This window comes from Schistocerca cancellata, chromosome 8 (assembly GCF_023864275.1).
Source record: "Schistocerca cancellata isolate TAMUIC-IGC-003103 chromosome 8, iqSchCanc2.1, whole genome shotgun sequence".
In the NCBI taxonomy this organism is placed as follows: Eukaryota; Metazoa; Arthropoda; class Insecta; order Orthoptera; family Acrididae; genus Schistocerca; species Schistocerca cancellata.
In genome coordinates, this window is record NC_064633.1 from 192,812,886 (window position 1) to 192,833,597 (window position 20,712).

The 20,712-nt window shown below is 41.2% G+C and overlaps 1 protein-coding gene across 2 annotated transcripts in view; it reads left to right on the forward strand.

Annotated features, from left to right (window-relative positions):
* LOC126094518 (E3 ubiquitin-protein ligase TRIM33-like) overlaps positions 1 to 20,712 on the forward strand; it is a 135,179-nt gene that overhangs the window by 16,615 nt on the left and 97,852 nt on the right. For both annotated transcript variants that reach the window (XM_049908933.1, XM_049908934.1), the window contains exons 4-7: positions 9,823 to 9,971; positions 10,085 to 10,195; positions 13,723 to 13,917; positions 13,999 to 14,111. In XM_049908933.1, the coding sequence (XP_049764890.1) occupies positions 9,823 to 9,971; positions 10,085 to 10,195; positions 13,723 to 13,917; positions 13,999 to 14,111 (568 nt within the window). The remainder of the gene's footprint in view (positions 1 to 9,822; positions 9,972 to 10,084; positions 10,196 to 13,722; positions 13,918 to 13,998; positions 14,112 to 20,712) is intronic.

Sequence of the window (20,712 nt, forward strand, 5' to 3'; positions counted from 1 at the left end):
AAAACTGATGCTTACAAGAGAAAGGTAGATGAGTCTCAGCCACGAACACCTCTTCCGTCAGTGCTAAAGTTCCTAGTTGTATCTCAGTCTGACAAAGGTCAAGACTTCTCAACAATAAACCCTTTCATTATTCAGAAAGGTGTCGACACAATTGCAGGTCCTGTAAAGTCTTGTTCCCAGTTACGAAATGGCACCTTGTTCTTAGAAACAGTCAGTGCCCTCCAAGCACATAAATTGCTTCGAACTACACTGCTACACACCTTCCCTGTCCAGGTGGAAGTGTACCGTACTTTAAATTCATCGCATGGGGTGGTTTATACAAGATCACTTGACGGATTATCCAATGAGGACATTCAAAATTACCTGTCTGATCAGGGTGTAACGGCCATATGTCGAGTCATGAAAAGGGTTGAAAAGGAATTGGTACCGACCCACACTCTCTTCTTGATATTTGACAGAGTTCAACTTTCATCGAACATTAAAGCAGAATATGAGATAATTTCAGTTCACCCTTACATCCCCAACCCTACACGTAGCTATCGGTGGTAGAGGTTTAATGGTACCAGCCAGTCACGTTCCAATATGGCCAAATGTGTTACCTGTGACCATGAGGGTGATTGTCCACCTCCATCCCCTCGTTGCATCAACTGTATGGGTGACCACACTGCTGCCTCTAAGAGATTGGCCTATTTTTAAAGATGAACACATTATTCAGGAAATGCGAGTGAAGGAAAAGGTGTCTACCCTTGCTGCTCGTAAGTTATTTGCCAGTAGAAAGCCCACTGTGCTCCCAGCGGGGAAATATAGCACTGTCATCGCCTCTCCTTGATCTACTAAGGAGGTAGCCATGCAGACTTGTGATCTCACCTTTAGCACTATGGTCGTTAGATCAACCAGCCCAAAGATCACCTGTTCAACCTCCCCACTATTTCCCGCTCAAAATCACTGGCCCCCAAATCAGACACCCGTACTTCCAAAAAAGAGCCTATTTGTGAAGATTTTTTGCATACCCAGACCTCACAACCATTGAATCCTCCCTCATCTCAACATCCTGCTTCCAAGAAGGCTCATAAGAAACAAAGTTCCTTTCCTTCTCCGCGGCGTGTCTCTTCTACAGTGCCACCCAGCAGTAGCTGCCCTCGGCCTCCTTCCGTGTTGCTGAGATGCACTGCTGGTGGCCGACCAACCAGCTGATCACTGGCGGCGGTAGCTGCCCCCCAACAACCTATGGATCAGGGCTTCTGCCTTTGGCTGAATGCCATTCCACACCGTCAGCCGCCGGCTCTCAGCGGTCGTTGAGTTGATGGCAACCGTGGTGAGATTTTTCCCTTTTCTGTCCACTCTCTGTCAATTATCCATTGGAATATCCATGAAATTCATTCCAATCGGGATGAATTGTCGATCCTCTTATGATCTTACTCTCCTGCCGTCTTCTGTCTTCAGGAAATAAAGCTACATCCCCATGATCACTTTGTCTTTCCACACTTCCAATCAGTCCAGTTTGATCTCCCATCTGTTAATGACACTCCAGCACACGGAGGACTTACGATACTTCTCTCTGATATGTCCATTATCACACAATCCCCTTAAACACTTCCTTCGAAGCTGTCACTGTACGTCTTTCCCTTTCTGCATACACCTTCTCTCTCTGTACCATATACATTCCATCATCCGCACCAATGGCAAGAGATATCTCCTTCATCTCCTTGGTCAACTCCCACACCCCATTTGCTGGTTGGAGACTTCAACACCCACTACCCGCTTTGGACATCTCCACATCCTTGTCCGAGAGGCTCCCTATTGATTGACCTCTTCCACCAAGTGGATCTTGTTTGCCTCAACACTGGGGAACCTACTTTTTTGTCTGACTCCATGTCAACCTACTCTCATTTGGACCTTTTCGGTCAGTATTGTTCAGCTATCTCAGCACTTTGAATGGTTTGCTCTTGCTGATACACATTCTAGTGACCATTTTCCAAGTGTCCTTTGATTACAGCCACAACTGCCATCTATGTACCCTAGATGCTGGCAGTTTTCCCAGGCCGATTGCACACTTTTCTCCTCTCTAGCAACATTTGATGACCCTCAGTTTCCTAGCATCAACGATCAGGTCACTCATGTTACGGAAGTTATTCTTACAGCCATGGAATGTTCAATACCTGGTACCTCCCCTTTGCCCTGCCCCCCCCCCCTCCTCCCTCCCCCAGTTCCTTGGTGGCACGAGGCATGCCGTGATGCAATACATGAGCGGAGACATGCTCTTGGCATTTTCTGCCATCATCCTATGTTGGCCAACTGTATCTGTGACAAGCAGTTACGTGCGCAATGCCGTCGCATCATCCATGATAGCAAGAAGGCCTTCAAAGGCTCTGTTCACTTGGGATTTTCAGCTGTATTTGGTTTGAAGGTGTCTCCCTTCATAGTGGTGGGTGGTATCATCATCCAAATCCTAAAATCAGGCAGAAACACAATGTCATTCAGCAGCTATCACATAATTAGTCTCACCTACATGCTTTGCAAACTGTTTGCCAATTATACGGGGTTCTCGAATCTCGGAGCCTTTTGTCCCTCCATCATTGTGCTTTCTGGGAGGGATGTTCCATTGCCAACCACCTGCTTAAGTTGGTAATGGCAGCCTTATAGACTTTATCTAAATATCAACACCCCAGTGCAGTCTTTTTTGACTTGCATAAGGCATATGATACTGATTGGCACCATCACTTTGTATTTAACTGCTGTGACTGGGACTTCCGAGGCTCACTACTGATTTTTACTCTTCAGGTTTTGTCCCACCTGTTTTTTCAGGTTAGAAATTGTATGACACTCAGCTCCCACAGGGCTCTTTGCTGAATTTTACACCGTTTCTCATCACCATCAATTGTCTAGTGCCCTCCATTGTGCCATTGATTACCCATGTTAACGCATTTTGCATTTGGTATAGTTCACCCCCTGCTGTCTTGGCTGAACGCCAGCTCCAAGGCACCATCCAAAGAGCCCCCAATTGTACCCTTTCCTAAGGTTTTCAGTTCCCTCCTGCAAAAATGCGGGTGATGGTTTTCTGTTGTCATCGTGACACAGAACTCCCAGTGCTTGGTTGTTGTTGTACAGTCCCAATTTTTGAGACTGCTGTGAAGAAAAGCTGACTTGGCTTCCCCATATTATTTCTATCAACTGAAGCAAACAATGGAAAATCCAGGATGGAATGTAACAATACCAGAGAAGGAAAGTTTCTACACACCATATAGCGGAGATGCTGAGTCGCGATAGGCACAATAAAAAGATTCACACTATCAAAGCTTTCAGCCATTAAGGCCTTTGTCAGCAGTACACACACACACACACACACACACACACACACACACACACACAACTTGCACACACGTCTGCAGTCTCAGAGAGCTGAGACCACACTCAACTAAAGACTAGCTGCTTGTGGAAGCTTATAACACTCTGTGCAGCAACAGTTGCACAGCAAACATCATCGAGACAGAGAGCAACGGAGAAGCAGAAAGGGAAATTCAGTAGGCTTTCACTGCAACAGCATGGAGCAGAACATAAAGCTAAAAGCTGTGGAACATTCTGTGATCAACATGACAGCAAGAAACATCAACGCAGGTGCCATCTCAGCACTTAAGAAGGGACGTAACTTTGCTCCTTTGCCATGAAGCATCCCCTTCGCTGACATATTGAGTGGTGTTGAACAAGCGGTTCATAAGTTTCCAACTGATGTAGCTGAGGAAATTAGTATAGAAACGAGCCATCTTCTTTTAAAACCCAAACCACCAGCTTCAATCATGACTAGAGCTGAACACAGTGGCCTCCGTTCTCTCCGGAATGATTCTCTCACCGTCGTCCTACCAGCTAACAAGGGCATTTCTGCCATCTCAGTTGAATGGGCCGACTATGACGCAAAAATCAGATGGATGTTGGAGGAAGACACGTACCAAAAATTACCTCGGGATAAAAAATCCAGAAAAGTGAGGAAGACTTAAGAGCTTCTCAAATGGTCATCCTCCCAAAGGCACCAAGACTGCCCACGTTCTACGGTCTGCGAAAGGTGCATAAGAAGTGCACACCATCAAGGCCGATAGTGAGTACCATCGAATCGCCGACCTATAAACTTGCTGAACATCTGGCCAGCCTCCTCTCTACACACGTTGGATGCTGTGGACACCATAGAAAGAATACGGCGGACTTCATCAATCGGATTAAAGATCTGCGACTTGCTGAAGGGGATATTATGGTTAGCTTCGATGTGGTTTCTTTATTCACGTGTGTCCCCATCACAGACTCTGTTGACTTGCTGTCCCAGCTCTTTGACACCATCGTGGATTTATTTAAGCACACTCTCACGTCCTCATATTTCATACATGATGGAGAATATTTTAACCAAACTGACGGTGTGGCGATGGGAAGTCCATTAGCTCCAGTAGTAGCCAACCTCTTTATGTAGCATTTCGAAGACATCGCCTTGGACACGGCTCCTGCAAAGCTGAGCTGTTTTTATCGCTACGTTGACAATACCTTCGTCATTTGGCCACATGGAGAAGAAAAGTTAGAAGAGTTCCTGGAGCACCTCATCAGCATCCACGACCACATCAACTTCACAATGGAAGTGGAGAAGGAGGGCTCCCTGCCGTTCTTGAACGTGCTTGTCTGCCGTAAACCCAATGGGTCTCTAGGTCAGAGTGTTTACCGCAAGCCCACCCACACGGATCAGTATCTACACGCCACCAGCTTCCATCACCCAGCACAGAAATAGTCAGTTCTGAGGACCTTAGTACATTGAGCTGAAACTGTCCCAGATGCTGAAAACTTGCCGAGAGAATTGAGCCACTTAGGCAAAGTTTTTAAGGAAAATGGTTATGACAACAAACATATCTCACAAGCAGTGTCATCCAAGCCTCAAAGGAAGAAGACCTCGGAAGAAGACACCAAGCAGGTTGCATTCTTATCTTTTTGTGGTTCGACAACAGGGAAGAGTAGTTGGCTCCTGAAGAGGCATAAAATACACAATCTTCAGGCCTCCGGAAAGTAATGAAATCTGTGAAAAACGATGTAGGCCTCAGAATGCCAGGAATTTACAAGATACCATGTGGATGTGGGCAGTTCTATGTAAGCCAGACTGTTCACAATATTGAACAGTGCCGCATAGCACATGAAAGGTGTTACTGTGTGCGCTATCCCGAGAAGTCAGCTGTAGCACACCGGATTGCATTCAATGAGACGTCTGTTATTAAACGGACTAATGGCTTCTGGGATGGCGTGATAAACAAGGCCATAGAGATTAGAATAGATCTGACACCACCTTTGATGGAGACAGTGGATTGCAGCTGAGTACAGCGTGGGATCTGGTGTTTAGGGAGTTGAAGTGGGCCCGGCCGTTGCGTGGCCAAAACATTATCATATATGGTGTGGGATTGAGCACCAGTCTCGTCACGAGTGACGGTGCGGCTACATAAGCGCGGTAGTGACAACCACACGACAGTCATCCATTTGACAATGGCAGAGGAGGTCTCTGCCAAAAGCTCGTGGGCAGTAAACCACTTGACGCGGCTTGAAACCCATGAATGTTTTATTAACGGATATCGCCGCGAAAGCATGCATTCATACAGATAACGCTTCACTCGCCTATAGTTGTTTGGCCCTTGTCCCTTGTCTCATCCTGATTGGACTCCATTTACCAGGTTTATGGATCAACACTATTCAACAATTTCTTTATCGTCGAACTTATCACATTATTTTTGCATACAAGGGGGCATCAGCGACCTGACTCCTACCCTTGAGTGAAATTACCTGTTTGAATGCACCTCAAGGTACTCTGACAAGACCTCCACCTAACCTCCTTGGAATGTGCTCCCTGTGTTTTTCTGCCCCCCCCCCCCCTCCCGCCCCCCTTCAAACCCCTTGACCCCTTGTTCGGCATCCAGACCAGGTATTAGTATTGATTTTATCCTGTGGCATTTATCCCTTTCGTTCTTCTAGAGGATCAAGTTGCTGCCGTCATTTACACTGTTACTTCTAAAATGAAGGGTAGTATTTGATATACTTTTCATCTCCAACCAGTCAGGAACAAGATTTGTTGCATGGAACATTTAATGTTTTTATGGCAGCACCAATACCCATTAACATAGCCTTATGTTTTACTAAAAAGACTGCCTCAAACACATCTTAATTCATAGTGACTCAGTGAGCAGTCTCCATCAATCAAACAAATCAGTAACAAATAATTACTATTAAAAACAGTCTTGATCACGATTTGTTTAACAAGGTGACCAGTTTCGACCACTACTGTGGTCATCTTCAAACCTACAAGTTGTATACAAAGCTCTAATTAGAGGGCTACATACATTAAAGTAAATCAGTAACAGCTTGTACTGTACGTGCTTGAGCATTGTCCTGCAAAATGATGGTCAGGTCCTGCAGAAAGTGTCATCAGTTCTGTCTCTAAGCTGATCGTAGGTTGTATTCCAAAAATAATCCTTATTATGTTGTTTTCTTTGTATTTGTGGCACATTGAAAAGTTACATGATGTCCTGGTATTTTTTCCTACTCGTATTCTCCTACAAGAGAGACAAAATATCTGAAAACAAAAATATTCACTTTTTACAGAGAATAAAACTGTACTATGCAAAAATAAAAATGTAATGAAAGTTATTTCAATAGTGAAAAAGTCTGATTTATTGGACGAGAAAAATATTTTTTTTATTTGGCACTTAGCAAGGAAACAAGATACAAAGGGTAAAGCAAAAAGGCACTATTTACTGTGTTCTACATATTGTGGCATGTGTTTGCATGAACGTATTTTCTAGAGAAAATTCTTGCATATGTTTTTATGACAGTAGAGAATTTACCACAAGACTGTTGACAAGAACTTCCACTATGAAATCTGCTTCGGTCATTAATAAACTGTGTTGTCATTGTTTGTTACTACATTTTGATTTTTCTATAAAAAGGAAAGTCCCTCATAATCCCACTTTCACCACTCAAATGCCAAACTGCACAACAAACAACTCTCACTACATTAGCATTTTTGGTGCTAACTTTTGAACAAAAGTGACCTCTCAAAGCAAACAAGACTCAGTACAGGAATATAACGCCAGGGGCGCAGCAGTAGATGCACTTGTCTCAAGTAGTCAGTTGAGACAAAGAGTTGATTTGGGTCACAAGTTGTGTGGGTGTCCCAGCGAACAGTCTGGTCAACCATTTGGTTTAGAAGTGATTAGCTGCCCAGCTTTCATTTTGACAATACCAGGTGCGGATTTTCGGGTGCATATAAGGCCTCTCCTCATTCAGAGATAGAACATCTGGTGGGCTAATGTAAACTGCACACTCTAGAGGAGACTACTGCTGCATTGCGCTTCTCCTTCCGTTCCACCTTAACGAATCCACTGTCCTGTGTTGCACCACATCAGTCATACCAGACTAACTCATAGTGTTATTTTATGTAATGAGACACTCCTACAATATGGTTGTGGAGCCTTATATACAGTAGCTCATACATATCCTTGTGGAAAGACCTCTTCCTGTGATTCTCCAAATGTGATCTTCCAGATTCTTTGCCTCTAATATTGATGGCTTGGCCAATTGAACTGGTTCTCTGTTTTCTCTGTGTGAGTGGTATTTATTCTCAGAATTAACCCCTTAAACTGCCAAACTATCTCCAGGATGTGGGCTGCGTAGTTGGGGTTGAGGTGTTGCCTGCCACATGCTGGGTCCGTCAGACCCCGACCACACCTCCTTTGCCAGGTACCTCTGTCACTCTTCTTTCACTCCTTTTAACTCCTTTTAATTACTTTTAGATGCAGTTCCCTGTGTTTTCTGCCACACCCTCTTTTTCTGTTGAACGGTGGACGCTGTTCTCTTCTTTAAGTCATTAATACTTTTACTGTAATGGATCGAGGGCAGTACTGTGGAAGGCACAGCTCCCACCACATGCAAAGTCCTAGGGGACACTCACAGGTGAATGCCCCCCCTCCCCCCCCCCCCCACTTGCTGCCTAAATTATTTCTCGTACCTTGTTTCATTATTTATGAGCAAACTGATGTCCATTACTGAAATCTCGTGACTAGAATGCATTCTTTACACTGTAACTGTCTTTGTGCCCTTAATTGAGTTGGGATTGGGGTGGGGGGAAGGTATTCAGTTAGAGTGGGGTTTCCTGTGCCACAGATGAGCCCTGGAGTACTGTCTGTCTGTCTGTCTATCTGTCTGTCTGTCTGTCTGTCCTGACCTACATACCGGCCTGGACTACATACTATTACTTCTGTGAATTGTTTCTCAGCTCTAGCATCAGTATTACCTTCAGTGCCTCGATTTTACCCTTCCTTTGCACTTTAATTGTCTGATCACATTTCTGGCAAATATTATAACTCTAAGTGAACTAACACCGTACCAGGGAACTGATGATCTCACAGTTTAGTTCCTTAACCCCTAACCAACCAGCAATTTAACATACAAGGGGAAACAGAGTGGTGATCTACAGTTCATAATTACTTGTCTTTGTGTCCGTGTTCTGGCTTACATTTCAAACCTCTTCACAAAATCGCTTGTAGTAAAGGGATGTGACATTGTTGATTGTTGTCTATCAATATGGAAGAGTGCATTAAGCTCAGGAGAACCATTGGTGCTATTCAAGAAGTGTAGTCTGTTGGACAATATCCCCTTATGTTCTGTACTGTTCCTTAATGACAAAACAAATGTAAAAATGCACACGGACTCATATAATCATCCACACAATACGAATACACTTAAACACTCAATAAAAGGTCAAAGGAATGCAGTGAGAAACCACTTTAGTCACAGCAATATAGATGGTTGATGTGAGTGGTTAGTACTTTCGAAGCTGTAGTTATCCCTCTGAAGCTAGAGTACATATGGCTCCCAACATCTATCACTCTCTTGTCTGACGCATAGTGGCAGTCATTTTCACAGCTTATTTACCTATAACGTTTCTTATTTGGGCACCTGAAGTTGAAGACATTCCCATGTGAGGAAAATCTAAGTTTCTCACCGGGAATTGAACCTGAAGTCCATGTGTGAATAGCCAGCGATGTTAGTCTCTAGGTCATATTTAAAAAAAAACTCCGAGTCATCTGAAAATGACTGAGAAATGTAGACAGTCTGTTTCAGGCACTGGAGATAGTTCTTTGAAATATTGTTCATCTCTTCCTTCCTGAAAAATCAACATGGACATCTGTGTAACACTTTTCTTTGTTTCATTGTGACTTCTCATGGTGTTAACTTACCCACAACTATTGCTAAACGAATCTCTCATCCAAAGAGAAATTATAATTAGGTTAAATGTTCAAGAAAGCAAGATATAATCTGTCACCTGCAGCCTCCCATTGCTAAACTTCGAAACTGGTCTATATGGTATAGTTTAGTTATTATTCCTTTGAGTGTTGTGTTTGTAGTAAGATACATTAGCAGAAAATTAATGTAGCAGGGGGAGACTGTTAATGTTCTTAACTGTTTAAATACATATGTACAAGATGTGCATAGACTAATGGTACATGAAATTAGCATAATTTTCTTTTTTGTCATGAATACATTTTGTATGTTTGGTGTACAATATCAGTAACTGAAAATGTCAATTTGTGATTTTATATAGTCCACAAAATTGCAGTTGTTCACACACATTCCAGTAACTGGATTATTTAAAGGAGCTACAGGGTGCTAATTTAAGTGTGTGCTTATGAAACTAGAAATATGTGTAGAGTGCATTCAAAGTATTTTATTAAACGTCGCAGGCATTGAAATGTAGTTGTGTGGTGAATGTGTTCTTCTGGTTGCAGTAACAAAATACATGTATCTTTATAGGAGCGGCTATCTTTGTTTTGTGAAACCTGTGACAAGTTGACATGTCGAGATTGTCAGCTAACTGACCACAGAGATCACAAATACAAGTTTATACATGAAATTGCAGCTGAAACAAGGGAAACTATATCTGGCCTTCTATCAGAAGTCAGGTAATTTTAACATTATGAATATTCTGTATTTCTTTCTCCAGCATTTAATTTTAGCACAGTGTATTATTCATGTTTACTAGTTTTGTTCAGGAAGCTTGTTATGTCTTTTACAGCTACAAACGTGTGCTGTTGACAAGTGCAATGAAAGTTATAGATGATCGACAAACACTAATCTTAGAGAAGAAAAAAGTTACTGTTGAAGAAATAAAAAATCTAGTCTTCAAGTAAGTACATAAATTAATATTGCCAAAATTGACAGAATTTTATAGAAAATGCAAGAGTAGGGTTGCCAGTGAACTCTCTAACTTTTAATACTGAATTCAGTTTTATTATGCAAACACAGTAAAAAGCTCAGAAGAAATTGAACTGCCTTCTAAACGGAGTGTGTTCCTGTTTGTGAAAAGACACAGAGTTCGTTGTATCATGCAAACATTTTGTTAATGAGTGGTTTCTGGAAACTTCAAGAAAACTTACTAATTAAATGGCAAATACTGACAGTGGGTCAGTAAATTTAGAACAAGCGCACACTGGCCTGTGATTCTACCTTTCACACTACACAGGATGATGTACAGGCTGCAGCTCATCTCTCAGGAAATTGATAATCTGCTTTTTCAGTGGATGTTATGGAATGCGCTACAAAATATAGGCTGGAAGTTGACAAAGGTTTGTAATATGACTGTGCTTAATAATTCTAATTGTCTACTTGTATTGTCACATCCTTACCACCATTATTGTGATGTTTGAAGGTAACTGCTCTGATTGAATCATTGCAGATGCCAAATGTCTTCCAAGAACTTTACATAGTAAATTCCAATCTTCTTCTTGCACCTGAGGACTTTAACAAATCTTCATGTTGAATGTACAGAAGTCTCTTGTGTTGTTTTTGTCTTTTTACTGTAGGATTTTAACGAGTAGCACAGGCTTCTATGTGCACCAATGCACTGTTTTCTTAATGTTTTTAATAACCCAGTTTCCCATATGGGTGTCCTGAATCACCTGAGCTGTGACGTAATTGACCACTGTTTGCAGTTGTTATACTCTTGTCCTTTAGCTGAAGTAATGAAGTACAGATGAAAGCCAGGTTTCTTGCTTCTACAGTTCTGGTAGTGAGCTGTGTGATGTGATCTTCTTGATTATCATCAGACAATGGACACGGGATGTCCCTTGTTTTTGTTCCATTTGGGCAACCATCCTGTGCTGTATATGAATGTTACTAGTCTTTCTACTCAATCTCCATGAATGTGAGGGACATATCTGCCAATATGTTAGTAAAATATGTCTGTGGATTGGTGTCATATACCATTCCTGTGGATGATGTTGCAATATAAAATTACTTATGACACTAGTTTTAGATCATCACATGATGATGTACTGAATGCTACAGAATGATGTACACATAATTCCATCTCATTTGTGCTCAGGCAATTGAGCCCTCTATTAATAATGGCCTCCCTTCTTTTGTTCTGCTATTTCAGCACTTGTTTGTGAGGATTGATTAAGTGATAGGTTGATGTAACTTGCTCATGAAGACTGAGCGATGCATAACTAACGTCACAATGGAAGTGATTATGGAGGCCTGCAGGCACCTTGTTCTGTCAAATTTCTGCAAGAAAACCAAGTTACCTGATGTTGGATTGTCATAAAAATACTTTAAGATGATGGTTGTAAAGTATCTGGAATGACAAAGAACAATTTCCATCTCATTGGAGTCTAATTCATTTCATTTTGTATCATACTCATTCTATTAATCAGTGCTTTCGTCTTATGACATCTTCCTTCTCTAGTACCCTTACCGGTATGTTCAAAAAGTATTAAACCTTTTTCTTTCCCACTTGAACCAATGAAGTGCGGGAGATTTTCTTCGGTGAATATTTGGTGGGACATATTCATAGCTACTGTGAATTTTTTCCCGCCAGTTAAAAGCATCAGTCGCTGGCAATCTATGAGTTAGGACATGTGGTGAGCACTCCTCAGATCCCAGTAAGTTGTAAAATGATGGAACAAATTCAGCATTGATATTGCATCAAATTTGGCCAGAAGTGTGGTGATATCTGAGTGAAAACCTTTCACAAGTTTCAACAGGCTTTCGAGGTTGACACTATGTGTGACATGTGGATAAAAGAGTGGTACAACTTGTTCAAAGATGGCTGTACATCAGTTAACAGCAAACCACATTCAGGCAAACACTCAGCAAGCCAAAATGACAATTTAATTGAGCAAGTGGGGAGTTTGGTCATGGAAGATCACTGTATCACAGTACGAGAACTTTTGAATGATGTGGGGTTAAGCACTGTATAAGTACATATAATTTTGACTAATGAATTGTGCATGAGGAGAGTATATGCAAAATTCGTACCACAGCTGCTGACAATGGAGCAGAAGCAAAGCTGTCTGGAAATCACACAGGACAATGCAAGCAGTCACCCCAACTTTCTTAACACCTTGCTTGTTTGTGGGTGTTAAGACGTGGGTTTTTAGGTTCAACCCAGAAACCTAGATGTGGTCATCACAGTGGAAACACCTGACATCCCTGAGGCCAGAAAAAGTTTGCTAGGTCTGCAGCACGGTCTTGTTGACCATTTCCTTCAACTTTTATGGGATGGTGCATCATGAGTACTCTCTCCATGGCCAAATCATCACAAAGGAATACAACTAGGAGGTCCTTCAGCACCTTTTTGATGCTGTACAGTATGTCTGATTCAGAAGTTTCTTACCAAATACAACATTCCTGTAGTTGGTCAGGCACTCTCTCTCTAGACACAGCTCTGAGTGACTTTTGGTTATTTCCAAAGCTGAAAATTACCCTATAAGAAAAACAGTATGATCAAGAGAAGATATGTGGAAACTGACGATCTGACTGATCACCATTCAAAAGACATATTCCAGAAGTGCTTCTGACAAAGGTGGGAACACTGACAGAAATTTGTGCATTACCAAAGAGATGAATGAGATTAGGTTTCTATACTTCCTGATCAGTAATTATATTTCTGCCAGCCAGAGGTTCTGTACTTTTTGGGAACACCTCATATGGTCTTTAGCAATTCTGTAACTTCACTTTGTTCAGCAGCCATGTCCTATAATGATGTGGTGACTGGAATACCACCTATGCTGCGGTGTTCTTCAAATGCATTCGGCAGCATATACCATACTTTGTTTGCATCCATTTTCCTTTACCGTTGTGACAGTGTACCCTTGAAGTTCAATGGCCATTTTGCTTGTGACCCTGACAGATCTTTCAGTAGGGCCTTGATGGCCAAATAAATTTGATCAGAACTTACAAATTGTAAGGCAGTCTTTGTCAGTTGTAGAACAATTCTTGTTGAACTGAGAGAAATTATTGTTCTACTGTAAGTGTGCAGGTCTCTTCAGATAAAGTTTACATAGTTTAACAAGACTCTGGTGGACATCAGTACTCAATAAAGAAGGAGACAGAGCGATCTTGCCTGTTGTTGCAAAACACATTGATGTCTCTTGAAGTAGTTGCTTTAGTGTTTGTCTCCTTGTAGCAAAATAATCTGTGTGTGATAGGAATGTATCTCAAGTTTAGTTTCTCTAAAACATCTTCAAGGAAACACTTCTGTCATTAGAGCAACAGAGTAATGTTAACTGTTTGAGATATCAGTGTCTTGCAGCTGTAGTTCCAGCAAATGCTTTGATTTGTCACTGTTCATAATATTAGAAACATCTGAAAACAACTGTAACTGTATTTGAGTGACAAGCTTATCATTCACATTTGTTTTTTTGTGTGCAGGCTGACAAAGGCTATAAATCACAGAGGAAAGCAATTGATTTTGCAGTTGAATGAGATATGTGATAATAAGCAGCATACACTAATGGATAAAAAGGTAGCTCTGGAGCAGTTGTCTCAGTTAACAGACCACTGCATTGATTTTGTGAAAAATGCTCTTAATAAGAGCAGTGATATGGCCCTGCTTTTTAGCAAAAGGTATTTCTTTTTTTTATTTTCATACTATAAAGCACTCAGGTTTACCAGAAAATAAATCATGTAATTGTCTTAATCTTGCAGGGCAGTCACAAATCATTTACAAAGGATTAAAAGTAGAAGGGCTGATATTCCTAATCCAGAAATTCCAGTTAGAATTCATTTGTCCTCTGAGAAAGTTAATGAACTCATTAAAGGTAAGAGTTCACCCTAATTTTTTTTAAATATGTCTTTTCATGTGATAATACTCTCATATTGGGACATTCTGATCCCTATCTTTATTTGTAATTAGATAGCTAAAGAATCTGCTCACCAAGCAGTGACAGGAGAGTACACATATAGAGGTACTGAAATTTGCAAGCTTTCAGAGCCAGTGTCATCTTCATCTGGCAGAATGGTTTAAGTGGAAGGAAGAGGGATGAAGGGAAAGGACTAATGAGGTTTAAGAAATGGGGGGAGTTTGGAAAAGTCACTCAGAACCACAGATCAGCGGCAACTTACTGGACAGGATGAGAGGGAAAGACTGATTGTTGAGGACTGCACCAGACGAGGTTTGTAAAACTGGGAGCTTAAATGTTGAAGATAGGATAATATGCAAGACAAAGATCATTGACAAAATATCATGCAGCAGTTAATAAGTGTGGAAATGAAGTGCATTTTAGTGGTAGAGATGGGGGCAGGTAAAAGATAGACAGTTCAGAAAATAAAAGATACAGAAAAATAAGAGGGAGTGAAGAAGGGGTAGTTAGAAGAAATTAATGTGCGGAGTTCTGAGAAACTGGTGCCTGAAAAAGGCACCGATGTCATGACTGTCATATTATATAGCATACTGTGCAACAGGATATTGTGTGTTAAATGGACTTTCATTGGTGGTGGCAGGAACTCGTGGAAGGGCCAAGCCTCAAGTTCAACACCACTTATGGCTGAAAACATCTAGATTCATTTTGTGAAAACATTCAAAATTTTCCTTTACAATGCAATGAAGCAAAAAGCCAGTTAACAACAACCAATAATCATGGAGTGCCAGAAGGGCTTAAAATTTGTTTTGAAATGTATAAAAAAATAGAAAAAAGGCAGAGTGCCAGGAGGCTTAGAATTACTTTAAATTTCTCTCTTTGAAAATAATTTAGAATAAGACCAAAATCAATAATTATCCGACACCAGAAAGCTTAGAAATTTTTAAGGACTACATCAAGATCAAGATCGATACAGAACCCTTGAAGGTTTGGAAATATTCCCTTAAAAAAAGGGTGGTGGAGGGGGCACTTCAACAGAAATAGATCAAGATATTTTACAATTCTTCCAAAACAATTTAAGTGAGTAAATGCCCTGATTCAAAACAACTAGGCCACGGTGGTGGCTGACAAGATTGCAACAAATGTAAAAACAGAGACAGCAAGTAGCATAAATTGATAATAATTCCAAATAAATGTTTATACCAATAGAGTTTAACTTGGTGAAATTCAGTAACTGTGTCATGACTTGAAACCTTCCTATATGCACAATTTTGAGACTTGATACCATGAGGGGAGGCAGGCAAGGGCAAATTTAATGATGAACAGAAAATTAAGATGATTCCCAGGACTGAGTGGTGAAATAAGCATAAGAACTTAAGTGCCTGATGACCCACAACCGCAACTCGGCATGGAATATTTGTCCCAATGAGGTCCTAGTACCATGCCCACTCCTCTCTCATTGCCAAGTCAGCTATCTGGTGAAGCACACTGGAACAATTTATTGGCCATTCGTACAAAAACAGTAGCTGGGTTGGCATACAATATGGCTAACTAGCCCAGTCTGCGAAACTGACAACATGATATTAGTGTTAGATTAATGTAGACAGTAACCGGTAAAACACAAGAATAATTCCCCACTTGATCCAGTCATTGTATAGCAACAGGGATGAATTGCAAGCAATAAGTGGCACACACAACCCAGAACCGTCCAAAAACCCAACACTGTGATCCACTGAGATGATCAACCGACCAATGGTTGTTCCCATTCCCAATAAAATCACATGCAAGGGGAAAGGTTGCAAGTGAATCGCCAACTGACAGTTTGTTACCAAGAGGTCATTTCGACAGAAGGCAACAATATAGGTAGTGGCAGCAACATACCTTTGATGTAAAACCAATAGCCATCAGTCTCTCATGGAACTGAGCCTTTGGACACTTCCTGCACAATCAGCCAACCGTTGTCCTGATTGCTTCAGCTCGAGCCCGCACTTCCTCCCAGCGCTTTCCAAATGAGTGCTGCACACCGCGAAAATTTGGCCCACCGGCTGCAGTGTGGTGGCAGCACCACTGGACGACCAGGGGAAAAACCAAGCACACGAAGTCACCTGGAAGAGAAATCGATATGAGTTGACATAGCTCAGTGTGTTGCCAGTATGCATCCTCTGTCTATGCCCATTCATCCTAACTGATAACTTGATGGTATTTATGCCAGTGTAGAAGACCAAATAGTATTTACATGACAGCTGTTACATGATGTGTCATTTCACAGGTGGTTCTCCTCTTGATAGTATATATGTTGCCAGTTGCAGGGCAGGTATAGTGGGTGGTAAGGATGCTCAGGGCAAGTGTTACAGTGAGGATGGTCAGAGGAGTGGGAGCCATGGGATAGGGTGCAAAAGGAGCATAGTGTCTGACAAGGATCTTGCAGAGATTGTGAGGACGATGAAAAGCTATTCTAGGTGTGATAGCAAAAATGTGGGACAGAGTGAACCTCATTTTAGGGCATGATTTCTTGCAGTCAAAGCCTTGTCGAAATAGCTGATTCAAAACCAGGATAATACTGAGTGACAAAGAGATGTGATCCTAATTTGTTTTATGTGAACAGAAGAGTGTAGCTGAGCCTCAGTTGAGGATGAGGTCTGCAGCAAGGAAGGTGGCATGGGATTTGGAATATGGTTGTGTGAAATTTAATTGGGAGAATGTATTTAGAGATTTCAAGAATTTTAACAGGTCAGCCTCACAATGAGTCCACATGGCAAAGATGCCATCAATGTGTGTAAACCAAACCAGGATCTGAAGGCATATGGATCCCAGAAAAGCCCACTCCAAGTGGCGCGTGGAAAGGTTAGCGTATGAAGGATCCTTTCTAATTCCCATGGCCATGCTCTTGATATGTTTGTTTGTCCCTCAGAGGCAAAATAGTATTCGTTTTGATCAGGCTCGTGCAAACTGTGCCCCTGGGGTGCTAGTGCCCGCAATCGTCCGAGGCCAGTGCCCCAAGCAAATTTGTATGTTGTGGCAGTGGCCGAGCCGTGCCGCTTAGCTGACTGTGTGGTCTGCCCGCTGTGTCTCGCCATGCCGCTGTACGTGTGCTTCGTACGGAAGACAGACTGCCTCGCCAGCAGCAGCCAAAGGCATTGATACAACACAAAGCTGTTAGTCAACAGATGCAAGGCTACAGTGGATCGAGATGAATGGTCCACAGCAGCAGACAAAAAAAGTAGAAAGTAGGAGCAGCAGATTCGCACTATTTAAACCGGACTAGGAAATTAACATTTTTTGTACTGCTATCGAAAATCATGCTAAATATTTAGTATGCCATCAGAACCACTTGTATTAAAAAAAAGTACTCGATTTAATGGCACTTTAATACCCATTACAAAGATCAGTTCGAAAATTTGTCGCTAGAGGAACGCCATTCGAAGCTTGAACAAATAAAAGAAAATTTCAAGCTGCATTACAATGAAGTAAGTTTTTCCTATTGTATGACTCTTTTATTATTTATAAAGATATTTTATAATACATCATTTAGCAATGTGCCAGTTATTGAATATCAGGTTGTCAGCAACGAGGAACATTTCTGTTGATTTTTATATTTGGGTTGCATTAAATTGTGTCGCACAGACATTAGAAAAAGTTTCAGGTGCATTACTTTTTCCCACTTTCTGAAAAGCCATCACAAACTCTCTCTTGGACAGCAAAGTGACATTAAGAGTCATTCTTTGTTTTTGTGTTTTGGATGGATGGAAAGAGATATGTTGTAGTTTGATCTATGTTTATAATTAATTAAAACACATCTATTCCAGTAGATAAAAATTTATTTTGCGACCACATTCCACTGTCCTTGCTAGCGTCTATGACTGCTTTTCAGAAGAAGTGAGGATAAACGCACCTAAAACAAACTTTTTTTGGTTAGTTTTTTATTTGGGTTTCAAATAGTGAAACAATTAAATGTTAAAATTATAATAGTGTATAATAGTGTTTTTTAATTATAATTTTTTCTTTATTGCCGTGGTAGGAGCAGGAAACAGGTGGGCAAAGTTTTCGCACAAGTTACGAATGCTCGCTGAGAATTGCGAAATCAGGGAAACCCTTTGCGGCTGGGAATCACATCAAGGATTACCTGGTCAACTCGGCAGCTGTTATTTGTCCAGCAGACCTTATGGAAAAAATTTGAAAAAATAGCTCTTTTGCCTCAAACTGTTGCTCGCTGAGTCAAAGATATGGCCTCAGATATGGAGCAGCAATTAACGGAGAGAGAAGCAAACTTCATTAAATTTTCTATCACTCTTAACGAGTCCAAAGATGTTGCTAACATATCTCAGTTCGCCAAATTCATTCGGGGCATCGACGACAATATGCGTGTCACAGAAGAATTTCTCTACCTTATACATTACCATTAAAAGACACAACCCATGGGTTTGGATATTTTTCTAGCCGTGGAAAACATGTTTGGTCAGTGGGTTTAAAATGCGAACGCCTGACCAGTGTAACAATGGATGGAGCCCCTGCACTACGAGGGATATGCACTGGACTCCTGGTTTACGTCAGGTCAAAAATGGCTGAAGTCAGCTGTTCCTTATTCACGGCAGTCCATTGTCTCATACACAAGGACACGCTTTGTGCGAAGATTATCAACATGAAAATATTATGGACACAGTTGTTCCAACGGTTAATTATCTTCGCTCCCATGGACTCATACATCGCCAATTTAAAGAATTTCTGGCTGATATCGAAGTGGAATACCCGGACATCCCCTACCCCGCTGAAGCAAGATCACTGACCAGAGGGAAGGCGCTTCATCAGTTTTTCTCCTTGAGGGACAAAATCAATACCTTTTTGGAAATGGAAGGACATCCAGAAGAATTACTTCGTGATCCTAAGTGGGTGGTGAATTTGGCATTTTTGAGTGACCTGACTGGTCATTTAAATACTTTGAACATTTCACTCCTAGGTCAAAATCACTTTGTTGTTGATTTAGTGCAGAGGATTCAAAAAAAAAAAGTGGGGAAAAACAGTTGCACAAGGAGAATTGTGGACACTTTTCTGCATTAGACAGCGTTAAAGAAGATGTAGATTTTTCAGATTATGTTAAAATTATTTGCGAATGACAAGAAGAGTTTGAAAACAGATTTTTAGAAATAAGTGAGCTTCAACCGGCCTTAGATATATTTGTTTGGCCGTTTTCCCTTTGGACAAAGGACTTCCCACAAGTGTTTCAACTAGAGCTGATTGACCTGCAGTGCGATATCCACCTGAAGGACCGCTTTCTTTTGTGTAAAACTTTGGACGACTTTTACAGCTGTTTTCCATGAGTGAAGTACCCTTTCTTGCACAAGCACGCCGCCAATCCCTCAGTGTTTGGTTTCACGTATATTTGTGAGCACTTTTTCGCCCTTTTAAAGTTTGCTAAAACTAAGAACCGTTCACTACTTAGCGATAAAAATTTGACTAATTCTTTGAGGTTAGCAGTCTCCCGGAATATTGTACCAAACCTAGACAAAACCATTTCCTTGAAAAATAAAAACATGTAAAAAGTTAATGGTCTTCTTTAACAATGTTGACTGTAAGGATTAAAGGTCTTTACAACCTTATTTCTATTTTTTTAATAAGTTTTCAAACTTGATCAATTAAAATTATTGCATACAAAATAGCAAACTAAGGATTTGATGTCTATACTCTGAAAAGGGATACAAAAAGCTGTAGCATGAATACAACAAAAATATTTACTTGTAACTACTAATAAGAAGAATGAGACTCTATATCCCCTATGTAAAATTATTTCTAAAATAGAATATTTATGACACTAGTTCATTTAAGAAATTGATATATATTTCAAAAGACATCTACTATACGTATGATGAGTGCGCATGGGCAATACAAATAGAATCAACCTGTGGGTCAGAAAACTACTATGTTGTTCTTTGATTCTTGTTTTGGATATTGTTTTGTAAAGCTTTGTGCAGTAATTGTGCCACATGAACACTAATTGTTACCTAAACAGTAAATGGTTTGCTTGTTTTACCACTCATCAGCCACTTACAGAGCTGCACTTCCTCTGTTATTTTGTGTATGTTGGATCTGACCGTGGGACAGTCCAGCGCTGTCACTCACTCTCTCTCACTCCTATGCCAACACTAGCGACACACAGCCGAGTACGGGGCACTGAACTACAATGCCTTGTGCCCGCGGAGCACAGCCGCGCCCGCCGGGCACAGTTTTTGAGTGAGTCTAGTTTAGATGCAGACTCCATACAGCAGTACATCACCATTCACTGGGTGTAATTAACCCACCAGTCGAGTGGAAAAGCAGATTTCCCAGGCGTCCTTAGGATTACACCTCATATCACTCAGTATTACCCTCGTGTTGAATGCATTAATCACCTGCTTTGACAAGGTTATGAATTCCTAAAATCATACCCTAAAATGGGGTCCATTCTGTCTTGACATTTTGTCCACGATGCCTACTGTAGCTTTCTGCTTTATGTTGCCCTCCACATTATCTTGTTGCGGAGCATGCTCTACAACATGACATTGTGACATTGGTGCCTGTTTCACCACAC